At 48.9% G+C, this 27,172-nt stretch overlaps 1 protein-coding gene and 1 long non-coding RNA gene across 2 annotated transcripts in view; one reads left to right on the top strand and one right to left on the bottom strand.

The window, feature by feature from the left end:
• The first annotated feature begins 336 nt into the window (after positions 1-336).
• Positions 337-27,172, top strand: part of LOC139081447 (uncharacterized) — a 32,381-nt gene continuing 5,545 nt past the window's right edge. Inside the window, exons 1-3 of the long non-coding RNA XR_011536561.1 lie at positions 337-509; positions 1,720-1,932; positions 21,457-21,557. This is a non-coding gene — a long non-coding RNA (uncharacterized lncRNA). The remainder of the gene's footprint in view (positions 510-1,719; positions 1,933-21,456; positions 21,558-27,172) is intronic.
• On the bottom strand, positions 12,528-13,611 carry H4C15 (H4 clustered histone 15). The gene has a single exon (XM_008514864.2). It carries the CDS (start codon positions 13,532-13,534, stop codon positions 13,223-13,225), a length of 312 nt encoding a protein of 103 aa, XP_008513086.2. The 5' UTR covers positions 13,535-13,611; the 3' UTR covers positions 12,528-13,222.

Here is a 27,172-nt window from a genome sequence, read left to right as displayed (position 1 = left end):
CCAGGGGTCAGCTCTTAGTCACTTTAGCTCTCGCCGGCCGCCGTCGGCGGTGGTTCTGAGCCTTGCGGGAGCTGACGCCGGTCTGCTTATCTGGCCTGGCGAGGCGGCCGCTGCTTTCTCGGGCGCGGCTAGGACGCGCGGCCTCCCTTCCTGAGGCGGCCGCAGGCGGTGGGTTCCTCTGGGGCATCTTGGCGGCGCCCGACGGTGACCCGGGATTGGAAACCGGCCAGGTCCGGGGGGAGGGGCTTCGGGGCCGCGAGTGGCCCGAAACCGGGAGGCGTCACCAGGGGACGCTCGGGCCTCGCCGTCCAGAGCTCGCCCGACCTGGCCTTCGGCGAGCCAGCTGGAGGCGCGCGCCGATCGCTCAGCGCCCGCGACCTCCTCGTCCCCGCCGGAAACGGCCCCACCGGGCGCGCCTCTCCGGCTGCGGAGGGAAGTCGCCCCCTTCGTCCTTCGTCTCGCCGGGCGTCTGCCGGGTGAAGTTGGGGATTCCCGCGCTTCGAATGTGGGTAATTTCGGGCTTCACTCGACAACAGGCTGACACCTCGCACCCTCTGCTCCTCCTCAAAGCCCCGGCGGGGCTGGGCGGGGCTGGGCTGGGGGCGCGTACAGACTCGGAGGCCGCTGTCGCGATCTGGGCCCTAAACGGACCGTTTCCTGCCCGGGGGCGCAGGGGGAGACTCACTGTACTCGGCGAAGGCGGCTCTCCCACCTTCGACCCATGTCTGGATTCCCTGCCCAGACTTGGTAGTTTCTCTCCGCGTCTTCTTCAGACGTGTGGGGAGTCTGTTTTCGGGTATTTGGAGGACTCGCCCCTTGCCACCGCCCCCCGGAAGGACAGACCTGGCGCTCGGAGTTCAGGTTCTTGGGAAGAGCAATCAAACAGGCAGAACATGGTCCTCCTTTGGAACGATGAAGCTCCCCGCTCTGAGGAAATAGTGAGGGTTGGAGGCCCGAGAGGTGACTCCCGCGCTGCTCGGGAGGTGGAAGGGCAAGGCCTCTTGGTGGTCAGGGCCGTCGGGCGGGGTTTTGCAGAGCGCGTCTCCGCAGAGCTCAGATGCAAAGGCTGTACAGGTCTTAGATGACACGGCTTCTTAACCTTCTCGGTCACTTATTTGCACCTGGAAGAGGCCAAGACTTGTGTTTGCCGTTTCCTCGCGGCACAGTGACAGGTTAAAGGCATTCGTTACAGAGATCGGTGAGAACTCACAGAGGGGAGAAGGGGAACGGAGAGAAACTTAGTTTTTTAAAGCTCCCCTTGCTTCTCCTGAGATGTGTCAGAGAAAGGGAGAGCAGTGTAGGGACTGAGGCCCCTCCTGCTGCAGGTTGCCACCTGTCTCTGCTCCAGGGTCACGGCAATTTCCAGAGCGTGCCTCCGGGTCTCTGCCCAGACCCTTCATACCTGCTTAGGCGCCCACTGCAGGGTGGAGCCAGGGGCCTGGGTCTGTACTCTCCAGGTCAGAAAGAGGGACTTTTAGAGGTGCGTGGGGCACCACCTTTGCACCCATCATCTCATCCATCCTCATGGCAGAACTTTCAGGAACATCCAGGCGATGGGGCTTTCTGAGGTACAGTCCGAGGCTCTCGGGTGAGTGACTTGTCCAGCATCGCGGGTCCGGGAGCAACTGAGCAGACCCTGGAACCTGTGAGGTCGGTGTCAGGTGTCAGCCCTCTGCGTCCTCCGCCCGCCCCCGAGATCACACTGCTTTCATTTTCCAGTCTGGGCACCCCTAACCTCCGGGAAGTCTCCCCGTCTGAATCTCAAAGGGAAGTTTAGTGGCGTGGTCGACATCCAGTCGGGAGTAGAAAAGAACTGTGTGTTCCCGTCGCTGTGAAGGCCCACCCTCACGGCAGTCTCTCCGATCTTTCCATTTGTTTGGGAGACCGACCGGCGCAAACTGAGTCCATCAATACGAGGGAACGATTTAAAATGTAAGTTTTGACGTTTAATCGTTTCTGTACTTACATCATTCTTTACTCTCAGGTGAGAGTTAAAGGATAATGAAGGGTCAGGCAGATAAATGGTCTTCCTCTAATGGCTAGCTCGGTTGTGAGAAAAGTCTAACCCCGAACCCGGGATTTTTAAGAAGTGAAAAACGGTCTTTGTTCAGATTGAATTCCGCCTTAGGGTGGCAGGGGAGAGGCGTGTGTGCGCGTGTGTAGAGGGAAGCTACGTGGTATTTCGGCCCTGATGACACCACCTTTGCTTCCTCCGAAGAGGACTAGGCCCTTGGGTTCACACGCTCTCCTGGTCCTCCCTCACCCTCTCCAGGTCCCCATCTCAGCCTTCTCCTGTTCTCTGCCAGGCTTATCAATATTCCTGGTTTCGCCCATGCTGGCCTTGGCCGTCTGTCTTCTCCCTGCAACACCAGTGAGATCATGGACTCCCTGCCTACCCTCTCTCTGCCTCTCTGCCAAGTGCTCCCAAATTAGCATCTTCCGCTGAGACCCCTGTCCTGAGCTCAACACCAATATTTCTAACTGCCTGGTGGCCAGGTGCTTCTGGACGGAAAATAGGCACTCCAGACTCGGCTGATTTCCTAAACGGCATCATCTTGCTTCCCAAAGCGATTTCTCCCCTTCCGTGTTCCCCATCCGGACACAAAGACACCTTCATCCCCGCACCTGTTCCGGTCGGAAGTTCCTTCCTCTTGTCTTTTGTCCAAATCTCATGAGTCACCAAATGCTATCGAACCTACGTTCTGACTTTCGATTCTATCACCCTCTCTCCATCCGTCCCTGGTCCCTGCCTCAGCTGAAGCCCCTCACCCAGCTCGGAGCTGGAGGGTTGAGTAAATACTCAGGCTAGACTCTCTGCCCTGCCACTAGGCTTCCACTCTGTGTGAGAGCTATCTTTTTTAAAATGCATTTATTTGAGCCTGTCACTCTCACGCTTGAAATGTTCCCACCTCCTCTCCCTTCCCTTCGGAATAGAGTCCAGCTTCTTTTGCATGACAGCTCCGAGCAGCGGGGGTTAATAACCAGTAGGGACTCTGGAGTTACATAAACCTGGATTTCAATCCTGGTCTTGCCCGTAGAACGGTAGGTGACTTCAGCCAGGAAATCTCCCTGCTCCCATTTGTAAGACGGGGACAACAGCATCTCGCTGATAGCGTTGCTGGAAATATTCAAAGTGACGATTCCTGTCAAGTACCTAGCACAGTGTCTGGTCCAGAAGAAGCATTCAATTAAGTTTAGCGACTCTATTCATAGTTATCAAATTTAAAAGATCCTAATCACAATGGTTTTAATAGACATCTAGTTCCCGGTGTTTCTCAGAGCCTCCCCAGGGTTCGGGGGCTGTGCTAGCTGAACGAGTAGGTTCTGGCCCCACAGGATGCCTGCAGTCCCCAAGTGTACGATGTCTTCACACATTCCGTTTCTTCTGTCTGGAATGTCCTCCCCTTTTTTGTAGCCCTGAGAACCCCTGCTCCTTCTTCGAGATGCAGCCCTAGGTGGCCTTCCCTTCCCTTTCTCCTCTTCTCTCTGGGCCTTCCTCCTTGCCTCTCCCCGTCCCTATCCTGACACCCCTTCCTATTCCTTACCGTCAGCATTCGGCTGGCAGCATTCCTCAGGGGGAGGATTTGTCCTTGTTCGTCTCCGTGGCGCCAGCACCCAAGCAGTGCCTGGCACGCCGTAGGTGGTCAGGAAATGCTTGAGGAGGAGCCTAATCCACCCGCCCTTCGACTCTTTGCCTTACATGAGGGAGTCGGGCAGGAGATGCCCCAGGCTCTTGGGGTCCTGGAGGTTACAGATCAGGAGCAGGCCCGGACCGGACCTCTGCGAAGAACTTCCAAGGTTTTAGGGGTCCCAGAACACGGGAGCAGGAAACTGCCCAGGGGCAGGGCGTCTCCGACGAAGCCCAGGTGCCCCTTGCCCGTACGTGGCCACCGTCCCAGACGGAGCCCGCTCCTGGTGATAGTAACTGAGAACGAGGAGTTCACTGAGCTGCGCCACCGCCAGCGGCCCCCATCCGTTGCCGAACACGGCCGATCTGGGGAGGAGCGTTGGCTTTTATTATCCCCAAAGACATCAGATTCAGCCCTGCCGACAGGATTGTTTGGGGATGCGGTTAGCGGTTGAGTGTACGATCAGGAGCAGAGAGTGAAGCATGCCTAAAGAGAGGCAGGAGGAGGAGGAGGAAGGACCGCAGAGGACAGAAAGGGGATGGGAACCAGAAGTCTCGGCTCCTCACTGCTATGAACTGGGGCTGAGGCCTGAGGCCCCTTGCAGGGTAGGGCCAGGGCTCCTGACCCCTAACCGGGAAAAGGCTCCAAAGAGAAGAGACCGGGGTCTCCGTTTCCTCACGTGTTTATAAAGCAGGATCATAACTGCACCCGCTTCGGGATTGCTGTGAGGATGAAAAGAGGTAACACAGTTCACACAAAGTGCTTAGAACAGAGCCTGACAGGTGGTCATAAATCCATATTAATAACGTCATTAGCATCGGTGATGTAAATATTAGTGACATTAACGTGAATCGATGTAAGTCCCAGTTACAATCATGTCCTGGGAAAGAAAGAACAACGCACACTAACGGGCGACCGATTTTAAGCACGTGACCAGCTTCTAGACTGCATGGTCTTTCACTCACCTCCTCTCATCCAGTTTCGCAGTAACCCTGGGAGGGAGGAAGGGCTTTTTGACTCCTGTTGAACAGATGAAGAAACTCACCGTGGCGAGGGAGAGACACCTGGGAATGTGGGTCACAGCCAGAAGATGGCAGAGGTGGAACTTGAGCCTGGGTCTCCTGTTTTGCTTTGCTTTTTGTACTAGACTTGTTGTTTCAGAAGGAAACAATGCACAAAATAGTTACACGTAGAGATACAGTATCACTCAACGTGTACAGTAGCTCTGATTTCTGCTGACTCCAAACTACAGTAAGAACAATTTGATATTGCTAGCTACTGCACGTTCACACACACACACACACACACACACACACATCCTCACACACCTCTAAAAAGTGAAACAAGTTGTACAAAAGGATATTGTCTTCTGCTGTGGATGCACCATGATACTTTCAATCCTGTTCTGTTTCATTAATAAAACATACTGGCTCCTATTTTCTAAGTTGATTTCACCACTTGCTAATAGGTTCCAACCTGCAATGGAAAACCACTGCGAAAGAGAAAATTGCAAAGAACAAAGTAAAATCACGACTCAAGTTAAAAATTATAACTATTTGGTTCCACAGGAATCCTGGTTTCTCTTCCTGCCTGGAGGCACGTACACGAGGTTGCAACAATGAGAATGAGGTCTTTAGGCTCCGTAAGGAAAAGGCACGCGGTAAAAGGGAAGGCATGCTGCGGTAGGTAGCAGAGAAAGACGCAGATGAGTTACGGAGAAGTTCAGAGGCTAAGATCACTTCTAACTGAGGGGATCACAGAGCTCTTCCTGTGAGAGAACTTGGCACCGGGGCAGGGAGTCTGATCCAAGCTGAGGAACCAGAAAAAGATGAGGAGAATTGTGAGTGGCGGCTGGTTGGTCCACAGGGTGGGCCGAGGCCCGGAATGGGAGATGACTTTTCAGTGGCGGGGACTTTGAGGCCAGCTGACTGGGGGTCTTGAATGCCAATCTGGGGAGAGGGTGGATGTTACCCTGTAAACAGTGTAGGGGAAGGGATTATAGAAGAGGAAGAAAAAAATTAAGGCAATAATGAGATGTCTTTTACACTGGATGCTCCGCCTGGCCAAGAGGGAGGGCTTGGATGGTTGGTGCCCCACTGGTGGGGTGTGGACTACGGCAGCCATTCTGAAGGGCCGCCCGGTACTTCTTAGGCCAATGAAGGATACGCATCATAGGAACCAGCACGGCTGTCTCCGGATATCTATCCAAAAGACATTCTCACGCAGGCCTAGCAGGGAAGATGACAGGGATGATGGGACATCAGAAAGAATGTAGGCGTTCGTCACTGCGAGAGCGGCTAGAGAAAATGTGGCGGATTCACTCCATGGAGTACTCTGCAGCAGGAGGAGACAGTGGATTAAATGGCTGGCTACATAACAACAAGGAGAGATCTAAAATGTAGTTCTGAGGGAAATAAGGTAACACGTGGAATGAGATTTAAAACACAACTATTTATGTAAATTAAAAGTACATTAATGGATCTTGCAATCATGCATAGAAACCAAATATGCTTTGACCATAGTAGAATGGTTTTCTATGGCGGGGGTGGGGGGGTGGGGGGGTGGAGATCGGGAAATGAGGATAAAAGAGAACAACAAAAGTGGGAGAAACCAACAGGAGGGAGTGCCTTAAGCAGGTGGGTAACATACTCAGAGCCGTGTATACAGAAGGTTACTCTGGGGAGAGGGTGCAGAAGGAGTCAGAAGTGAGCAGCACCCGAGGCAGGGGGCCAAGTCACAGGCCTCAAGGACAGAGCAGATGAGAGGTGCTGAGAATGACAACAAGGGAACAGGCCACAGCAATGGATCGGGGCGGGCGAGGGCCGGGGTGTGGGGGCTTTGACATTATGGCGCATAGAATATTGCCCGAACCTGGAGGAGGGAAGGGGCAGAAGGGGGTTGCTGTGGCAAAAAGTAATCAACGATGTCTCGGGACCTTCCTGCCTGAGTGACTGCGAGGATGTGCCACCTTCAAGGAAATTGGCAGCTGCCAAAGAGTTTACTTCAGGCCAGGCTGGGTCTCAGCTCTCAATGGGCAGCGGCAAGTGGCCATGGCAGCTGGGAGTGTGGATCTGGAGGCAGATCTAGAGACTCAGCTGAGTTCTCTCGTCTGCCCAGAGGAGCTAGAGGAGTCCCTGGGAAGAGTTTATGAAGAAACGGCCCAAAGGACAGGCCTCTGAGGACCATCTACACCACTGGGGGGGGGGGGGGGGGCGGGCATCTGGTGGGGAAGGGAAGCTAAAGTAGTTTTGTCCTGAAACCAGAGGAAAAGTATAACGAAGAAATTGGACCAGATGGTTTCCTGGGTCCTTTCCAGCACCAATACTGTATGGTATGGTTCCATTAAGTGTGTTTGGCAGATGTCTTCGAGATCCTCAGATTATTTGTAATCTGCAAATTTTAAACAAATAGTGTAGTCAGACTCAGGAGCATCGTAGCGTATCAGAGAATGCCAAGATACTTAGACCGCTTCAACATCAGTTTCTTGCTTTGTAAAAGGGCGATAATATTTACCTTTGGGGGTTGTCGCGAAGATCCGAAATGGTACGGAGTAGATATTCAATACGTGGGAACTATTACTCATTATTCTTTCACTTAAAAAGTAATTCAAATCAAAGAGAGGTATGTAAATTCAACCCAAATGACCTCTTCCAGTTGAGGGGACCCGGAGAGGTTTCCGTGCCTCCTCCCATCACCGTCTCCTTTTCCCGTCTTCTTCAGTCCTGCTGCCCCCTGATGCCGAATCTTACCCACTAGACCACCAGGATTGGCTTACAGATAGAAAAATGCTTATGTATCAGTCTGTCTCCTTCTTTTTCAAGGATGCACAGTTTTTCATTGAATAGATAGTTCTTCCATTATTTACTCAGACTCACATCAATGGAAATGTAGGTATTTTACAGACTTTTTGCTTCTAAAATCACTGTTGCAACTTATGCTTGTGCATATAGTTGGGGACGCTTTTCAGTATACCTGGTGGCTAATTGTGATAGGTATTGCTAAATCGGCTTCCAAAGGTTTTGGTGCAACTGCCTCTGGATATTAGCAAACGTTTAAATTTGGCCAGTTGGTTATTTGGTTCTGAACCTCATAGTCCCTCTCAGACATCAGCATGAGCAAAAAGTTAAGCGTCTCCTGACCTCCCTACAAACTGTCTTCCTTAGGGCAGCGGCTCTCCCCACCCATCAGAGTCCCTGCTCAGGGCTAAATGTTGAGCTTGTGATGGAATTTTCCTCAGCCAGGTTTTGATTTTGGCCTTGGGTTTCTTTGGTTGCTCCTTCCCCTCTTCTCTTCCTTTGCTGGTTGGGTCTTCTGTTTAATGGTTGGGAGGTCATTGCGTCTGGTCTTATTGCATCGTGAAGCAGTAGACAAGGAAATGAAGGGCCGGTGGCGACTCAGACAGGTCATGAGGATGAATGACCCCCTGGGCCCGTGCTCACCCCATTCCAGCCTCTGGTCCTGGGCTCTGCAGGCTCAGAAATTCCATTGTGTTGGTAGGCCAGGGGTGAGGGTCTCTGAAGGACTAGATCCCACGCATCACACTCTCAAGGGACAGAGATATAAACCCCTACTAATAATTGGCATCATTCACAGGAATTAGCATTTATTGAATGCCAATCATAGCGTTGACTGCTTTATAAATATTAATACACGTTATCCACAGAAGAACCCGACACAGTAGGTATTCTTTTCATCCTAGTGCTACTGATAAAGCAAATGAGGCTCAGAGATTAAGGGATTTTCACTGTTAGTAAACAGTGAAGTTAAGATCCTAACCGGAAATGTCTGATTCCAGAGATCATGCTCTTAATTTCCCAAAGAGAAGTGTAACCCGTCTGCTCATCAGCTCCCTGTGGGTGAGTCCGTATGGGAAGCCAAACTCCCATTAGAAAGTTGGGAAGAGCGCGGAGGCAGATGACCTCAATGGCTGCCATTATTCAGTCAGGGTATCGTTGAGCTCTAAAGGCTGCCCGTTGCAGAAACTGGTTGCACCCACTAGAGTCACGGTCCATCTGCCTTGGAGGGTACCTGGATGGTCACAACCCCATGGTTGTTTTCCCCCACACCTTGTTTCCAAACCTCTTCTGTAATATGGTTGGTGTGGTAAGAAATCACTTTGTTGTAATTGTCGCCTTCTTCTCTACCACCAGACAAGAAATCCCGGAGTTCACTGCCCAGAAAGGCTCCTAGGCCAAGTGAAGATTTTCAGATCACACAGTTCATTGAATCCATTCAACAACGTAAAACAAGGAGAAAAGGGAAAGGGGTGCTCCGGAGAGGTTAGCACACTCGGAATAGGGTGCAGTGAGGGGGGAAGTCCAACACAGCATCGAACCTTGGGTTACACAATGTTCTGTCCCGACTCGCTCTGCCGTGTCAGCCTTCCCTGCTGATGCTACAGCTAAGAGGACCAGAGCTGAGGTAGGCAAAGGGGCTCAGCACCTGGAAGGTCCCTGAAGCTGACTTATGCTGCTCAATCAGGGAGATATGGGGGCGAGTACGCCTGGCCATAGTTGTAATTCAAAACTAACCCGCTGAATAGCTATAGATTTCCCTGTGTATAGCCTGCAGAGGACATAGCGGGCCACAGTGCGTGTCCCCAGTGGATGGCTGATTTAAGGCATGAATACCGGGTACCTCATGTACCTCGTGACTATTTGACGTGCTGTTTACTTGGTCCTTTCACCCGTTCCTCCCTGTGTTTACCACACTTGCTCTACTTGATTTATGCCTAACACGTCTCACAAGCTATGCTCACTTATTATCTATAATTAGTTTCTTCTCTTTATTTGTTCATTTCTCTTAGTTCCTATAGAAGAATTAAATATTCTTAAATAATTCGTTTAACACCTTACAACAATCAAGTCAGCTGGCGAGTCTATTTGATTCTTTAAGATGACTTTACATTTTTCTGATCTAATCCTGAAACATCCGGCCCTGCCCATCTGTTCACGCCTCGTCTGCACCCACCATCCTCCTTTCTCTCTGATTCCAGCTATGCTGACTCCCTCCCTTCCCCCGTGATCACAGAGCGCGTAAGATGTAGATTGGGTGAAACAGACAATAAAGACATCAACTTTGGTTTCTGTGTCACTTCACGGCTTCACTCTTTCACATAGATCTCCTTCTCTTTTGATCCTTAAAACATTCCTGTGAGAAAGGTAGGAATTCTCGGTAACACTCAAGATGAGTAAACTGAACTTTGGCAAAGCTAAGATTTGCCATGGTTCATGTAGCCCAGGTTATCATCTTCTCATTGTTTGCCGGGAAAATTATACATGCTTATTTTAAGTCATTTGAACAATTCAGAAATGTTCAATGAGTATAAGTGACACCTATAAGTCATTCTTAAATTTTTGTGAACACTTCACCTGATAATTCCCCTCACATCCATACATATTTCTATATACACGTACGTAACATTCTGCGTAATTGGTAGCTCAGTTCTTTTGGTTCAACCAGAGATATGACTTGTACCTCAATAGCTCGACTGTAAGGTACAGAGCGAGAGGTTTCAAAAGAAGAAAATAAGAATGTAGTGAAAGATGACTCAGGAGCGTCTAGCCTGGGTGCCCCAGAGGATAATGCTGCTATCCGGAGAAGTAGGGAGCCTGGAAAGGAAAGGGAAGACTTCAAACTGATCCATTGTGAAGTTTGATTAGCCAGTGAGACACTCAGGAGCCTCTGTGACCATGGTAATGGACGTAAGCCCGCAGACTGGATTCTATAACAATTCGTATATATTCTAGTGGAAGTCCTGACTTCACCCAGGGAGGGAAGAGATGGCAGCCAGGGCTGGCTTACGGAGGGCATCTGAGCTACTCGGGGATGGAAATGAGAAGGAATTTATTTTGTTAGCAAGTCAAAGAGATAAAAGAACATTATATTCCTTTCTGTTACAGATGGTTAAGAACTTTTTTTAAGAAAGCCATTTGCTAATGCACAAAGCTGCACAATGCACACTCTGTAATCCGGCAATAATCAGAGGCTGGATACAGCTAACAGAGCGTTCAGTGACACCCCATCATGATAGCATTTAGAGGAGCAGACAAGGCGGGAACAAGGATCACTGCTAAAATCACTGTAAAGAGGAGGTGTCACTAACGGTTAAAGGACAAGATCTGGGGGAAATCTGGGAAGAAAGAAAGAAACATGTCCATTAATTATAAAATTCGATCCTGTTAACAATACAAACCAATAATGTGTAGTAAAACAAGCTGACTGCATTTTTCACTCACCCATCTTTTACATTTGCCCCAAATTCGCTGAGGAAATAAAAGCTGTTTTACCTTTTTCCTCCTGTGACATTTTGTACTACCGAAAATTTAATAGGGTCATTCACCGGATGTTTTTCTTTTCCATCAGAGAAAGCAAATTTAACATTATGGTAAACAAATCAGGTTCAATACATATTCAGATTCTAAATACTTTTGTTTCATTTAAAGCAAAACCGTTACTTAGACCAGCGGTTCTCAAACCTTCCTGTGTTTCAGAATCACCTGGAGGGCTGGCTACAGCACAGATGCCCAGGTCTCAGCCCCTAGAGTGTCTCATTTACTAGGTCTGGGGCAGGTCCAAGATTTTGCATTTCTAACAAGTTCCCAGGTGATCTGAGATTAAAGACCACGCTTTAAGAACGACTAGTGTAGACAATGGACATGTTTTTCCCCCCTCCCTTCCACTATTTTTTGATTTCTCTTCAAGTTTTTTCTCTCTCCTTCTCCAGAGTATCTCAGCGAGGGTCAGATATATTCAATCTGCATTGCCTTTAAAGTTTAAAAAACAACAACACGGTGATACTTGAAATAGCAATGCCATCAGTTGCGGGTGAGATTTTAATTTAGAGGGAAAATGAAACACCTTGAACACTGAATCCTCTTACTTCTCACCTGGACACCTTCATCACAATTGTTATTCTCGCCAGCTCCTCCTTGATCCTCCCCAACCCCTCCCCCACACCGTATTATCTCAGTAGGAAGCCAGGCATTCTGCTCTTTCTTCAAAGCCTGACGCCGGCCCCACCTCCAGCCCAGCTTTCCCCAGTTCCCCAGCAGCCAGTGACTTCTGTAGTGTTAGGACTCCTGTAGTAATTACTGTCTACATTTCTCATCATAATGAATACATGCTACCATGTACTATTGTGCCACTTGTGTAAGCGTGTGTGTGTGTGTGTGTGTATGTATTTTCTATATTATTTCTCTTCCCCGTGCTGCTGGGCAAGTCTCGCATCCTTTGACTTTCTGGCATCTCTTTTGCTAAGCCCCATGTTTTAAACCTGGTTCACCTTCAACTGTTTGATGCTAAAGAGAGCAGCCAAGTGTGGCGACCAGTAAAGAAAATAGCAGGTTTACCTTTTGGGAGCTGATGGAGAATTTCTTCTCTCAACTACTCCCATAACCAAATTTAACTGTAAAATCATAAGCCTAGAATGCTGAAAAAACCTTTTACTCACAGATGGGATCATTGCAAAAGTATAATTAGGCTAGCGGTGTGGACCTACCGCATTTCAATCCAAACCAGGGCAATGTAGAAGTGGTAGTGTAGGGAACGGCCTACTGTCTTCTTCACCATGCTGATTCTGGAGAATAACTTCCTTTTGCCTCGTCGCAATGAACGTGTGCTTTCTGTACTGCCGGCGAGTGTGCTCCTGCCGGTCTCTCCTAAGCCGCAACAGGCCCCGCGAGGAAAGTCACCCACACCCGACTGACCCGTTTCCTGAAGACTTCCTTTCAGGACATTAAGATCATCTAGCTCGCTCAGCTTTTATAGAAGGATCCTATTAAATTGTCCCTGCATGTGTATCTTTGCAACGTTGTCACTAAGAGACCATATCTCATAGGTCCTTGACTAAAGTCTCCCTTGAAGGTAGCACCGAAGGAAAACAAAACTCTCAGCAAGCAGTTTTGAGAGGGCTTTTTATTGAACACTAAAAACACAGCAATCAATACTTTTCATCCAGTGGCCAATTTGCCGGGCCAACTTGTTTTAAAACTGCACTAACGAGCTCACTCTGATCTCACAGCCTCTTTATTTCTTTGGAGTTTCGAACGCTTTCTGGTTGGATTTGTTTTGCTCCTGGCTCAGACCTTGTGAAGTGAGCAGACATGTCACAGGAGGGTATCCAACATGAACAGGGCCCTCAAGCCATCCGGTCCCTGACCCCATTGAACAGAGGGGTGAAGTGTGGTGCAGATAAACTGACGAGGCTAAAAGCCATGAGGTGGCACAAGTGGCCTCTCTGAACTACAAACCTGAGCTGGCCTCCTTCTGCCGGTTTCTTCTCTCGGGAGCCCGGGCCGACGACCACAAATGAGGATAGCGCGCGCCAGAAAGAAGCCTGGGTCAGCAGGGGCCCGGAGAACGTTTCGGATGGAGGAACAAACCCAGAGGCAGCTTTTGGCTTTGAGGGTTGTGAGCGCTTTGGGCGCCACTAGCTGTCAAAGTCCGAGCTGACTGGAGCCACTGTCAAGTGCAGCTACCTCCCAGCTTGGTTGGTGTCGTACTTGACGCAAGGGCCCAGCTCCTCTGCTGACTGTATGGTCGGCCCTCAAAAGGGCCTTTGGGGTCGTCAGGCGTTCAAGTGGAGCGGCAGCTTAGCCTCCGAAGCCGTACAGGGTGCGGCCCTGGCGCTTGAGCGCGTAGACCACGTCCATGGCAGTGACCGTCTTGCGCTTGGCGTGCTCCGTGTAGGTGACCGCGTCGCGGATGACGTTCTCCAGGAACACCTTCAACACACCCCGGGTCTCCTCGTAAATGAGGCCCGAGATCCGCTTGACTCCCCCACGCCGAGCAAGACGCCGGATGGCGGGCTTGGTGATGCCTTGGATGTTGTCTCTCAAGACTTTGCGGTGCCGCTTAGCGCCCCCCTTGCCTAAGCCCTTCCCACCCTTTCCTCTGCCAGACATGACTGCCGCAGGCCGGAGACACGATCTCTGCGAGCGGCGAGGGCGGCGTCTTTCCTCATATGCAAGAGCATCGGACCAGATTGAAAACCCAAAGCGCGCGGGCGGGAAGCATTGTAAATTGTCCCCGCCCGCTCTGTGTGTCGTCATTTCTTTCCGGCTGTTTCCATATCCCCCTCCGCCCTCCCCGACTCCCTCTAACGGACTCTGCCCTTCGTGGGAATCTATTTGCCATAGTCGCCGGGAGAATTCGGATCCAAGCGGATCCCGCAGCAGTTTTCGCCTCTGCCTCTCTCCGTCTGTAGGCTCCCCGAAGGCTCTCAACTTGGGCTAAGAGGAAAGGTCCTTCTGGCGGCAGGAGACCAGAAGAGGAGCCAGTGGATCCAGAGACGGGAAGGAGAAGAGAGCGCCAGCGCCGGGTCTGATCCCGACCAGAGGGTCCCAGGCTTCCGAACCGTGTTCCATAAAACTGCAACGAAAGCAGTTCCGAGAAGTGGACGGACTGACCGACGAGGCGATCGCACGAGCAGGGCACCCGGGCTGTGGAGGGAGGGGGAAGAGCGCCGTAATTCCCGAGTCTAGTCTCCCGTTGATATGAGGCGTGGAATTCTCCCTCACCCGAGAGAAATCGGATCCTAGGGAAACCGGTCTCACTACACCGCCAAGCCTTCTGGTGGAGTCAGTGAACCCACCGCTCCGCTGAAGGAAGCCACATATGCAGAAAGGAGGCTGAAGGATGCGCTGTACGTCCGTTTCTGCAGATCCCCTAAAACCCACCCTTTTCAGCCGGGATTCAGGGCCCAACCGTGTCTCCACCGAGGCCCGCGCGGGGCCAGCGAAGTTTGCTGAATAGAGTTTCGCGAGAGGACAGCCGCTCCAGATGGAGAGTCGTTACCAGAAACTGCCCTACGAAATTGTTTGGGGTCCTGACCTGTATAGCACGTTGGTTACTTTCGGGCCTCCTGTAGGAGAATCCACAGATGTTGTGGTTTCTGCATCAGAAAGGATGACAGGTTTTTTTTCTGAGAAATGTGTATTATTTGAAAGTAGCGTATGCGCCTTTCTGCATCTCTGCTTTGGCTCCCGCTACCCTCTATATGCTAATGAATCCCAAATCTACATGTGTATCCAGACTTCTAGGCTCCACACCTGTGGATCTTCCTGGTTGTTCTTTAGTCATTTTAAACTTAAAATCCAAAGTGTCCCCAAATCAACGTGTTTAAACTTAAAATCTCCAAGGTGTGACTCTCACAGGAGCTGAGGGAATCCATTCTCTTCCTTCTCCAACTCATTGACTGGCTCTGTGTCTGCTTCTGAATGGTGCCACCATGCCACACATGCCTAAGCCAGCACCCTGGAATTCACCCTAGACGGTGAAGGGTTGTAGGACAGGCCACCCCAAAATATGCCTGTAGGAGTTTGGGACATGCCACTCCAAAATATGTTGTTTTGGCATATTGAGTATTTTGAGCTGTAGGCACTTGGAACACAGCCAATGAGGGGCTGGCCTTCTTTGAACTCCCCTTATCTGCCTGAAGATAGATCCTCCAGAAGGAGCTCAGTTGACATCAGTCCCCTCCCCGGGAGTTTCGTCAACCAAGGAAGTCGGACTCTCGTCAAAGGAGAGGAGACTTGAAGTCCACAGCACACTCAGACAAACTTGGTCACCAACTGTCATACCTCCCATCGATTCTAAAGACCCAGTCATCTTTCCTAAAAATCGTTCACTCTCCCCTGAGAGGCATACGTGCTCCCTCTGCTTTCTGTGAAGATGCTACTTAAGTCTGAATTCTAAGCCACCTCGGGAAGTTACTCATTTTTCCCCGGCTATCTCCCGTGTATACGTGAGGTACGCATGCTACTAAACGTCTGTTTGTCTTTCTCTAGTTAATCAGTCTTTTATTACAGGGTCTCAGCTAAGAACTCAGAAGGGTAGAGGGAAAATTCTTTGTCCTCCCCTACAATGTCTTCCTCTCCCTTGGCTGCTTCAGGGGGGAGAAACACACCTGCTCTTTTCTGACCCTTCAGCAGCTCCTGCAGAATCGACCACGTTACTTTACATCTCTTTTCATCTTACATATTCGCCCCACCCCCACCCCCACTGACTGTCTGTCTGGCAGTGATTTTTGTTTATTTTCCTTTGTCAGCTGATAAGTAGTTCAGTGTGTAGCGTAAGCTCCATAATTGTTTACAGGATGAACGGTTCCTGCGTTTGACTGCTTTTAAACAGTAGTAGCAAAGAAAGTCACAGCCCAATTGCAACAGGATAAAGCAATCCAAGCCAAGGATGATGGGAGTGAGGGGTTTTGGTGTCAGAGGGGACAGGACCCCAGGCGGAATCAAAGATAGTCTACAAACTTTCTTTTCAATAGTCTTCATCCTCCTCTGAGGGGCCGAACCACCCATTACCTAAACAAAATTATCTCCAAGATCACCTCTCCCTTTCCCGGTTGCAAGTAAACTCAGACTGAGGAAGCGACTCACATGCAGGCGTGAATGAGTACCTGAGGTATTTATCAAGACGGGACTCTGACGGGAGAGTGGTGTGGGAGATTGAATCCAACTGGCGGGATTAATAGAATGGTTATTTTGGGGTGGGAGTGGGTTTCCCTGGAGCCTCTAAAAAAACATTCTTCCTAAAAGAACAAGGATTGGCAATTCTCTCCAAGAGAAGTTTGGGGGAAAAGTGGTTTAGAAGATTGCGAGTAGCTCCCAACTAGCTTAGTGCCCAGTGCAGGTGCTAGCTCCGCACAGGTTTTGGCTTTCTTCTGACAGGCAAATGGCTGCATTGCTCTAAGTCATGCTGGGCAGCCACTTTCAGCTGTAGGCAGAGGTAGGTGAACAGTTTGATGGAGTCTTGACATCCGCTGTGCACTTCCTGTTAAAGCTTAGCATCTCTCATCTGAACTCCTTAGGAACCTCTATCAGAATGTCTTTTTGGTCAATTCTCCGCCAGGTCACAGAGTCTCTTGCTTCAAAACCACGGCTTCTCAACCTGATAAGGTTCTATAATCATGCATTTAGACTCCTTCAACCTTGTCCCTACCTGCCTTTCCAGAACTATCTACTTGCCACATCCTCCCCACACACTCTAGCCACAACTACTCTATAGATCCTGAGCTCTGTGGAGACTAGGGTTTACAGAGCCTTTTACATGTGAAGTTTTTCAGAGGTCCCTTTTTGGAGGCTCCTGGTATATGGGGCAGTGGGCGGAGGGTGGCCAAAACCGGGTTGTAAAATTTTGACATATTTTCAGTGATTACATTTAATTAATCAATGCTTGACTCACACAATTACAAGACAACGTACAACTTCATTTGTAGATTATATCAAAAGCCTAAATCAGAAGTCATTCATGAATTTGAGACTTGTGTCATGGTCCTTCTGAGTTTCCCCCAATAGGCCCTGTTGGTTCATGCCTTTGCTGCCTACCTCCCTGTATGGTGTTCCTTAGTCTGGTTTATCCTTTCATTCTATTTGATAAAATTCCTTTTTAAGGCATGGCTTAAATATGAATTTCCAAATTGTTGTTTCTTTCTTCCAGTTCTCATAACTACTGTGGGTATCTTTTTTATCAATAATAATATTAGTGGCTGTATTTTAATGAATACTTTCCATGCTTCAGGCTCTAGGAAACATTTTTTCATGGATTCTCCTGTTTAATTCTCAGAGCAACCCTGTGAGGTGGCTAATGTTTGACTTGCCCTTTGCCAGTGAGAAGACTGTTGATCTGTGAATTCCCCAGGGGAAGGGGTGTGAGAGATGTGGGCTGAGTACTGTCGCCACCACTCTCCTCATCTGTAAAATGGGGTTTATAATACCTTTCTCTCAAGCCTGTGAGCATGAAATGAAGTCATGCATCTAGACTGCTGATTACAAAAACTAAATGAAAAGAATGTTGAGGAAGAAGACATGCTAAGAAAAAATAGTCCCTTTTTTCTGGAAAAAGGCTATACATCAGTTGACTTGTGAGCATTCTGTTCTAATTTTCCCTGTAAACCAGAAGTATTAGGCATCATACTAACACCTGTAGCCTGAACACACACACACAAATCCAAGTCATTTCTATTAAATAAATACATTAAAACATATAGCCCTTAAAATTCCTGCCATGTGTAGCTTAAGTCTCATGAGGATGGTTAATGGAATAAAAATACTTGTCATGTGGAGCACGTTACTTGAGCTCACCTCGTTCCACTGGGATATGTTACGCTGGAAAGCCAGGAATCCTATAAACTTGTAAGGGAGGGAAAACCTCCTTCTGCCCCTCCGATTCTGTGGCTAGGCCCGAGAATTAAATTGACATTAGAGTAGGGACAGTAAATTACGGGACAATGACTAGAAATACAGGGGGGAAGCTAACGGAAGACAAGGGTGTTTTAGCAGCTTTGTTTGTACAGCTGCAGTTCCACATCAGCTCCCAGTCGCTGGTGATCAGAGTGTTCTCTTCGTGGTCCTGGGAGGGCGCCTTCCTCATGGGAAATTTTATGAGCTGCTTTTAGACGAGAAGAGGGATGTCGGAGCTGCCTTCCTGCATCTGCTGTTTCTCAAGTACCTTCAGTTCAAAATAGTCGACATACCAGAGCGACTAGTTTTGGGGTGGCGTGTTCTGAACCCCTTCAAACTCAAAGCTGCTGTAGGGAAGGCAGCATTTCACCTCTACCTTCTTAGAGCTTTTGGCTGGGCCTGAGATTTAAATTGATGTAAGACAGGCTAACAGGAGGAAAGCATACAAATCTATTTACTGAAAGTTTTACTTGGCAGGGGAGCCCTAGTAAGGACATGAAGACCCCAAGAAGCGGGTTAGAGTTGAACCCTTCCATGCTGAATTGGACAAAGAGTAGCAAATCGTGACAATGTAACAAGACAAAAGGGCCCCAGCTGGGCAGTTAATGGTGGAAAAGTAACTAGGAAGGTAAAGGTTAGGTTAACAAGGTTTATACACCTTTCTCTCGGCTTTGACTCCCCATCCTTGGTGATAAGAATGTTATTTTCCTCCTGGTAGAGGGAAGACATCTTCCATATGGAGGTTTCATCTCCTGTTTTTAGGAAGAGAAGGGGAGGTCAGAGTGCCCTTCTTGCACCTGCCGTTTTTCAAGTGCCTTTAGCTCAAAATAATCCTTATGCCAAAGTGGCGTATTCTGCCACTGATGGGGTTCAGGACATGCTACCCCAAAATATGGCACCTTCACACGTGGAATATTTTAAGCTGAAGAAATTTTGAGAAAAGGACAGAAGCGAGAAGGTCACTCTGACCTTCCCCGGGACCTTCTCCCCTGAAACGGGTCATAAGAGCCTCCTGGGAGAGGTGGCCTCCCTATCCTCCCGGGAAAGGAGCATCCTTGTCTCTAAAGACAGAGGGAGGCCCAGAAGATCCTCTCAAACAGGCCTTGCTGCCTCCCCGGTTACTACACTTACCTCGTTCTCCTTCACCTGTTGTCTCTCTACTCGATTGCCGCCCTTCATCAAACCTGGCATAAAAGTACTCAGGTCTGACTGTTTCTTCGGATCTTCATTTCCTTATGAAGGTGCCTGTGTCACGTAAAACTTAGATGAAATAAGTTGGTGTGCTTTTCTCCTGTTAATCTGTCTTTGTCAGCTTAATTTTCAGACCTGGCCAGGGGACCCGAAGAGGGTCGAGGAAAACTTCTTCCTCCCTGCAGCACCCTTTACTGTGCAGTACAACCATTAGTGTTCCAGACAGCCAGAAAAGGGGACATTTTTATCCAGTGAGCAGGATGTTGAGGGAATGAGTTTGCCTCAGATGGGGGTAAGGACAGCAGTTCAAAATCCTGTGGCTTCTCAATTTGGTCCAGGGCTGCAGGCCACTCAGGATGAAAGAGAATCAGGCACATAGCCTGACCAATCCACAAACCAAAGATTCAGTCTCATCTTGGGGTCCCTGGAGACCTGGGGTTACTTGAAGTCAAAGACTCAACACAAACTGTCTTCCTGGAACATTTATTTTAATTTGCCTCCTTTTCTTTCAAAATGCCAGTGAAACACAGCAAGTGGTACAGGCAGCTCCGGGCAGGAATGGACCAGATGACAGGAAGGGATCTGGTGTCCCTGGCCCAGCATTCAGTTCTGACAGTCCCATGGGTTTCGAGGGTCTGAGCCCAAAGAAACTGTGCCGGGGAGGAGGACTGACCAGGGTTCGAGGGTTGCCATTACCCAGGCCACTCCCTGGGAGCTCCATCCTGGGTCCTGTCAGTGTGATTCCCTGCTCAGGTCCACAGCAGGAGACGCACAATTCTTCCTGGAAGACATCCTGAAGTTCAGAGATGTGAGCTCTGTGCAGATATTTGAGTTTTCCAGTGCAAGGCACTGGGAGTTCAAGCTGTCGGCCTGCACTGAACCAGTGGAAGGCAGGACATACCTGCTCCTTCCCTCCCTCACCCTCACCTGCCTGCCCCAGCATCTGTGAGGGCAGCGACTTGAGGCTGCCTCACTGGGGCGATTCCCGCACCAGATGAGGCTGGAAGTTTAATGGCTCATAGTCTCTTTTAGGAATGAACCTGTTCAACTGGGGGAGTGGGACAGGATCTTGCAGAGCCAGCACTAGACCAGACTCAGATACAAGCGACTGTGTGGGTCTCAGATGACACCTCTTCTTACCTTGATCATCCTTTATTTCCACCTGGAAGAGGCCAGTGTTCATGTTTTTGTTTTGTCTCAGCATAGTTGATAGGTAAAAGTATTACAGAGATTGGTGAGAATTCACTGAGGGGAAGAGAGACTAAAGCAGAAGCGCTTTTGAAAACTTTTTTACCCTTTGCACAGAGTGTGGGGGGAAAAGAGAGAGCAGTGTGGACTGTAGCTGCTCCTGACAAGGGGTCCCCAGCTTTCAGCTCCAGGCTCACAGAGATTTTTAGAATAGGCCCTGTTATGGGCTAAATTGTGTGTCTCCCCCACAGATTCATATTTGGAAGCCCTAACTCCCAGTACCTCAGAATGTGACTGTATTTGGAGATAGGACCTTTAAAGAGGGAATTAAGTTAAAATGGGGTCATTAAGATGGGCCCTAATCCCATAGGAGTGGTGTCCTTACAAGAAGACATCAGGACACAGACAACATGGAGGGACAACCTGTGAGGACAGGGTGAGAATGTGGCCATCTGCAAGCCAAGGAGAGAGGCCTCAGAAGAAGCAAAACCTGCCAACAATTTCATCTTGGACTTCTGGCCTCTAGAACCATGAGAAGATAGTCGTTTAAGCTACCCAGTCTGTGGTATTTTGTTAGGGCAGCCCTGGGAAACTAATGCAGGCTCCATAGTCTCTGCCTAGAGCCTTGTTCCCTGCTCGACCAACAATGCATGATGGGACCCTCAGGATCTATACTCTGTGAGCAAGCAGAAGCAGCATCGACTTTGTGCTGTGCAGGGATGGCACCTTTGCACCCAGCATCTCATCCATTGAAGTTTGTTTTCAGAGGTGCACCCTGAAGTTCTCAGAGGGTGTCAGAGCCATTAGTGGCTGAGCAGACCCCTGAGCACGTAGATTCCCATGTCAGGGCACTTCCTCCCCAGGATCATACTCTTAACTGGTAGACATCAGATGTAAAAGCAAAGCACCAACCGACCTAAAATACCAGAGATATCTAAGACCTCCCCAAGTCCCTGAGATTTGAAACAGCCTGTGTACCTGTCATGGCTAAGGCAGTTCAGGGGTCCCTAGCTTCGTGGGAATGGCTATACCTTGCCTTCACCCCTCTCCTCACCTCTCTTCCTCCTGCCACAACAGTGGAGTGCTCACCCACCAAACTCGAAGATTGCAGGGTGTGGAAGAATGGTGAAAGGAAGCCAACAGGGAGGAGCAGTGTTTCTTGCTGGTGTGGGACAGCGGAGGCCCTCCCTGGTTTCCTGTCAAAGGTGATGAGTCCCTTAAGGGCAGGGCCTTGTCTGCATCCTTGATCTCTCTTCCAGGGCTGCTATGCAACAGAGGCTCTGGACCTCCACCATGGAAGGCTTCTCTACTTGGCCTGACTGAGCCACCTGCCCTCACAAAGAGCACGCAGTGCCAACAGGTATGTGGACAACAACTTCCTGTGGAAGTGGGACCTATCTGAGCCAATCCCTGTCACCCAGCACAGGCTCAGGCCTTAGCAGGACACTGCTGCCTTACCTTTCAGCAGCGATCTTGGGGATTTGCCCCACACAGAGAGGGCTCAGGATCTGTGTGGGTGTTCTGGGAGGACCATGAGGAACTCTCTAGTGCCTTCAGGGCTTCTCAGACTGCCACAGGCATGTTAGTAACAGCTTTGACACCTTTTTGGTAATAGGACAAAGATTACATTCCTGCCACTATCCTGTGAGGGCCAAACTTTCTAGGCCTACTAGGAAACTTTTGGAATGTCTTCATTGGTTTAAGAAATTAGGGTGAAGCCGTACTCAATTTTTTTATGTCAGTGTCCAAATCTAATTGTTTCAGGTACTTACACCATTTCTCACTTTCAGATTAGTCTTAAACAAAAGAAAATCAAGAAAAAGCAACTCACTTTCCCTTAAAAAGTCTCATCTTGTTCAGCCTGGTTCCAGGAAAAGCCTGCTGTAGGACTGGTGCTGTTCACTGGACTTTGGGTCTTTTAACCAGAGCTGCTGGTGACCTCAGCTACAGCAGTGGCTAGGAGTAGACAGAGATGAAGGGATGGATTTGAGGGAATTGTAGAAGATAAATTTGATAAGATTTGGTGATTTAGGCATTTGGAGAGTGCAAGGGAGAGAGGAGCTTCTCCTTGGCTTAAAGAGCTGGGAGATGATGGTAAATTTCACTAAAGTGGAGAATTTGGGGAGAAGAAATTGGTTTTAGAACCAAGAAGATGCTTAAAAGCCCTTCTGACCTTGATCTGGAAGTTGAGATTCCTGTTGTCCATCTAGAAGGACACAGTCACCAGGAGCTGGGAACATGAGTCTAGTCAGCACAGGGCTCAGCTGGGGCCACCTTGGGGGAAGCCCTCAGCAGACAGATAAGGATGACAGAAGGCAGGGCGTTTGATGCAATCTACCCAGGGCTCAGGCAGAAGAGAAGAGGAGTGAGGCAGGCACCCCGGGCAAGCAGGAACAGTGACGAGGCTGGTAGATGAAGAAAACACCAAGAGACACAGGATAGCTAGAGAGACGAGGACCACTGGGAGAGAGGATGTCCCAAGGAGGCAGAGGCGGTATCAACAGGGCCATACTGTACACTGACGTACAGAAATAACAATAACAACTTATGCTCACTAAGCTCAGTCACTTCTGACTGTACTTTATATTTCGCATCTCTTTTAATCACCATGACAACCCTGCAAGGCAGGTAGGTGTTTTACCATCCTCATTTTACAGACTAGAAAGCTTTGAGCATTTTGCCCAAGCTCCCACAGCTAGTAAGTGCCAGGGCCAGGGATTCTGAGCACAGTGCTGGGACTCCAGAGTTCATATTCTTAAGCAGAAAACACCAAGTGAAGAGCACATACTGGAAACTGAGAGGGGAAGTGACAGGAGGCTCCTGGTGCTCAGGGTTGAGGGCCTCACTGCTTCAGTGGACTCTCCTCTATCTGCTCACCCACTCCCCGCCTGTCTGCACTATCACCAAGTGGAGAAAGACCTCCACCCTATGCCAGAGTTGCGCTTGTCACTCCTACGCTTTACAGTCTTTCCATCCCTCCACTCCACTACCTTCAGAATGATGTGCCCACACATCATGGTCAGTACCGAGAAGCAGAGGCTAAGTGCAAGGCCACAGACTTGACTTTGAGTCCTGGCTCTGCCTCTCACTACCTGAACGACTTTGACAAGAAACTTAATCCCACCAGGCCTCAGCTCCTCGTCTGTAAAATGGGGATAATGGTACCTGCCTGGTAGTGGTGTTTGGAGACATTTAAAGAAACAATTCCCATAAAGTGACAAGCACAGTGTCTGATCCAAAATAAACAACAGAAAATATTTAATTCTATTACTAGCTATTCAGAAAAATTAAAATAAAATTATAAAGGTAATCCTCCTTACAATTCCTAAGTTGTAAACCTTCCCTGGCTTTTAATTAGATTTTCACCAGCTATTCCCCTAGTTGCACAGGTTTCTTCTGGCCCTGCCCAAAGTCTGCAATTCCCAACTACTCTCATGACTTGACAAAACCCTCTCTTCTGTCCAAATATGTGCCCCTCCTGCACAGGCCTGCAGTTTAGTCTTAATTCGGCCCTGTGAAGCTTTCCTCCTGTGCCCCACCCCCACCCCCTCCCCTGCTGCTCCTTATCAGGCCAAGAGACAGCGTTCTCCTCAGGTTCTAGCGAGCGTCCCCTCTCCTCTGCTTCAGCAGTTCCTCCAGGATTAAGTTGTCCTCCCAGTTCCCCACTAGGCTCCGAGTTCCTTCAGGGTGGGCCTTTTGTCCTGCTCATCTCTGTAAGTCAGCATCCTGACAGTGACCACATGGTCAGGAAACGTTTGCCTGATGAGGGGCCTAAAAAACCTGGCCTCACTCAAAAGGACACAGTACCCATCCCCTCCCAGCTCTCAGGGAACTCTCAGGAATTTGCAGGCCAGGAGCTGGTCTAACCTGGGTGCTAGAAGGAACTTCTTGCAAGTTGGTCCCAGAAGAGGATGAAAGGTAGCTGTCCTGGGCTGTAACCCTTTCCCACAAATGTCTCAAGCCCACCATTAGTCTGCTTCTCATGACCTTAGCGGAGGGCAGAGAGTTCACCACTACCAACCCCTCAATGGGCTCAGTGCTCGAAGGGAGATGCTCTAGGGAGCGGTGCCTGTTTGTGGTGGACTGAATAGCCCACCTCAAAGATGTCCACATCCTAATCCCTGCGACCTGTGAATATGCGACTTTGTATGGCAAAAAGGATTTTGCAGACGTGATTAAATTAAGAACCTTGAGACAGAGAGGTTATCCTGGATTATCTGGGTGGGCCTTAAATGTAATCACAACAGACCTTATTAGAGGGAGGCAAGAGGCTCAACGGGGAGAAGACGTAATGATGTAATGACAGAAGCAGAGATTAGAGTGATGAGGCCAGGAGCCAAGAAATGCCAGCCTCTAGAAGCTAGAAGAGACAAGGAATGTATTCTCCCTCTGGAGCCTTCAGAGGAAATCAGTCCTTCTGATGCTTGATTTCAGCCCCTTAAGACATTTTGGGCTTCTGACCTCCAGAACTATAAGAGAATAAATTTGTGCTGGTTTTTTTGTTTCTTTGTTTGTTTGGGTTTTTTTGAGGAAGATTAGACCTGAGCTAACTACTGCCAATCTTCCTGTTTTTGCTGAGAAAGACTGGCCCCGAGCTAATATCCATGCCCATCTTCCTCTACTTTATACATGGGATGCCTACCACAGCATGGCTTTTTGCCAGGTGGTGCCATATCCGCACCCAGGATCTGAACCGGGCCACCGAGAAGCAGAACATGCAATCTTAACTGCTGTTTTAAGCCACTAAATTGTGGTAATTTGTTAAAGCAGGAGTAGGGAACTAATACCATCCTTTCATTCATGAAAGACGCTAGAGCATTTCGGGAGAGAGAGATTTGAATGTGATCAGGAGTAGAGTATGAAATGTACTTGGAGGGAGGGAAAGAAGATGGCAGAGGACAGAAAAGGAACCAGGAAGGGGAGACTTGGTGCTCTACAGTGAACTGACGGGCTCCTTCAGGGGCCTGACCATCCTCTCGGACCTGCTTAATCCAGAGTTCCTCAGGGCATCACCATCTTCGCAAGTGGCGCTGGGCACCCCTAGACAATGGTTGACCTCTCCCAGCCAAGGACCTCTATAGGGCTCCCTGAGGCCATGCCAGGGCAAGAGGAACCCAGACTGGCTTCATTGTGGGCTTGCAGCTGTGCCACACTCTTGCTCTTGAGGGAAGCTCATACAGAAACTGTTGCTAGGATGCTGTATTGGTTTCTTAGGGCTGCCATAACAAATTGCCACAAATTTGGTAGCTTAATACAACAGAAATTTTTTCTCCCACAGTTCTGGAAACCAGTAGTCTAAAATCAAAGTATCAGCAGAGCCATGCTTTCCTCAAAGCTTCTAGGGGAGAATTCCTCTTTGCCTCTTTCAGCTTCTAGAGGCTCCTGGCATTCCTTGGCTTCCGGCAGCATAACTCCAATCTCTGCCTTTGTCTTCACATGGCCTCCTTCCCTGTGTCTTTGTGTTGAAATCTCCCACTCTTTTCTCTTATCCCACCCTAAATCCACGATGATTTCATCTCAAGATCCTTAATTACATCTGCAAAAAACCTATTTCCAAATAAGGTCACATTCTGAGCTTCCAGGTGGACGTAAATTTCAGGAGGATACTAGTCAACCCACTACAGATGCTGAGCTCTGAACCTGTTAGGGCCCTCTGGAAGCAGGCCCAGGCTTGCCCTGGTTTTCCCTCCCTAGATGCCCATGCACTCTCCACCTCCTAAAGGCCCTTCTGTCAGTCACTTACCCCTGAGTATAAAACTAAGAGTGACAGCTTTGCATTTTTACTAACACTCCCTGTGTCCACGAGTGTGGGGGCTAGAGGGCCTGCTGTGTCTCCACTTGGGAAACTCCAGGATTCAGAGGCTGTACAGGGAGACATGTGTGGCCCTTCGCTGGATGCCTCTGGTAACCATGAGAAGGCCTGAACTGTCAGGGAAACCATTAGACTGTTCCCCAGATTCGCTTGCCTGGGAAAAGCTAGGAGAGAAAAGATGTGGAACTAGAACAGGGGCTCAGTGTCTCAGTTTCAACATCTGTAAAATAGTGACAATAGATGGTACACACCTCATAGGATTACCATAGGAATAGAATGAGATAAAGACAGTCCAGGCAAAGTACTTCGAGCAGAGTCTCAACGTGGCAATAAATGAACGATTATTAGCCATTTCATTAACATTGTGATAAACACTAATTTTACAAGTCCTAGATCTTTTCCTTAGGAATATTACAATCTTGTTATGGAAAGAAAGACTAACACACAACACACTGGAAACGGTACATTATCTGATCTCTCGATGATTAGCATCTAGAGATTCTTCTAGACTGTGGCCCAGACAGTAAGAATACTTGGGTTCCTGGGTGCATTATGACTCACCAAAGCCTTTCACTACATCCTCTCACTTGATTCCACAACAACCCTGGGAAGGAAAAAGGGCTTTATATTCCTGTTTACAGATAGGGCAATTTCTGATGAAAATAAGACACCTGAGAACTTGGGTCACTCCCGCTATAAAGTGGCCAAGATGAAATTTGAGCCTAAGTTTTGTTTTATTTTTCTTTTGTATTAGATTCAATGTTTCAGGCGAAAGTGATACACACCGTAGATACAAATAATATTAATATATGTACTGTAGGGGGAGAAAAATAATTTTTCCCTCTTCCTTCTGAGGTCTTAGCTGAGTCCCAGTAATAAAAGACCAGAGAAAAACAAACAGAAGTTTAGTAACATGTGTACATCATGTATACACGGGAGATACCCAGTGAAAAATGAATAACTCCCTGAGGCGGCTTAGAATTCAGATTTAAATAGCATCTTAACAGAAAGGGGAGGCAGCATGTAGGCCTCTTAGGAAAGAGTAAATGATTTTTAGGAAAGATGACTGGGCCCTTAGAATAGATGGGAGGTATGACAGTTTGTGACAAAGTCTGTCTGAGTGTGGTGTGGACTTCAAGTCTCCTCTCCTGTGACAAGAGTCA

Source organism: Equus przewalskii, unplaced genomic scaffold, assembly GCF_037783145.1.
Source record: "Equus przewalskii isolate Varuska unplaced genomic scaffold, EquPr2 ChrUn-10, whole genome shotgun sequence".
NCBI classification, from domain to species: domain Eukaryota; kingdom Metazoa; phylum Chordata; class Mammalia; order Perissodactyla; family Equidae; genus Equus; species Equus przewalskii.
The sequence above is the reverse complement of the archived record's forward strand: the minus strand, read 5'-3'. Positions and strand labels throughout refer to the sequence as shown.

What these genes read in the sequence shown, in the direction of transcription:
- H4C15 (XM_008514864.2), bottom strand. Translation starts at nt 13,534, where the DNA reads ATGTCTGGCAGAGGAAAGGGTGGGAAGGGCTTAGGCAAGGGGGGCGCT.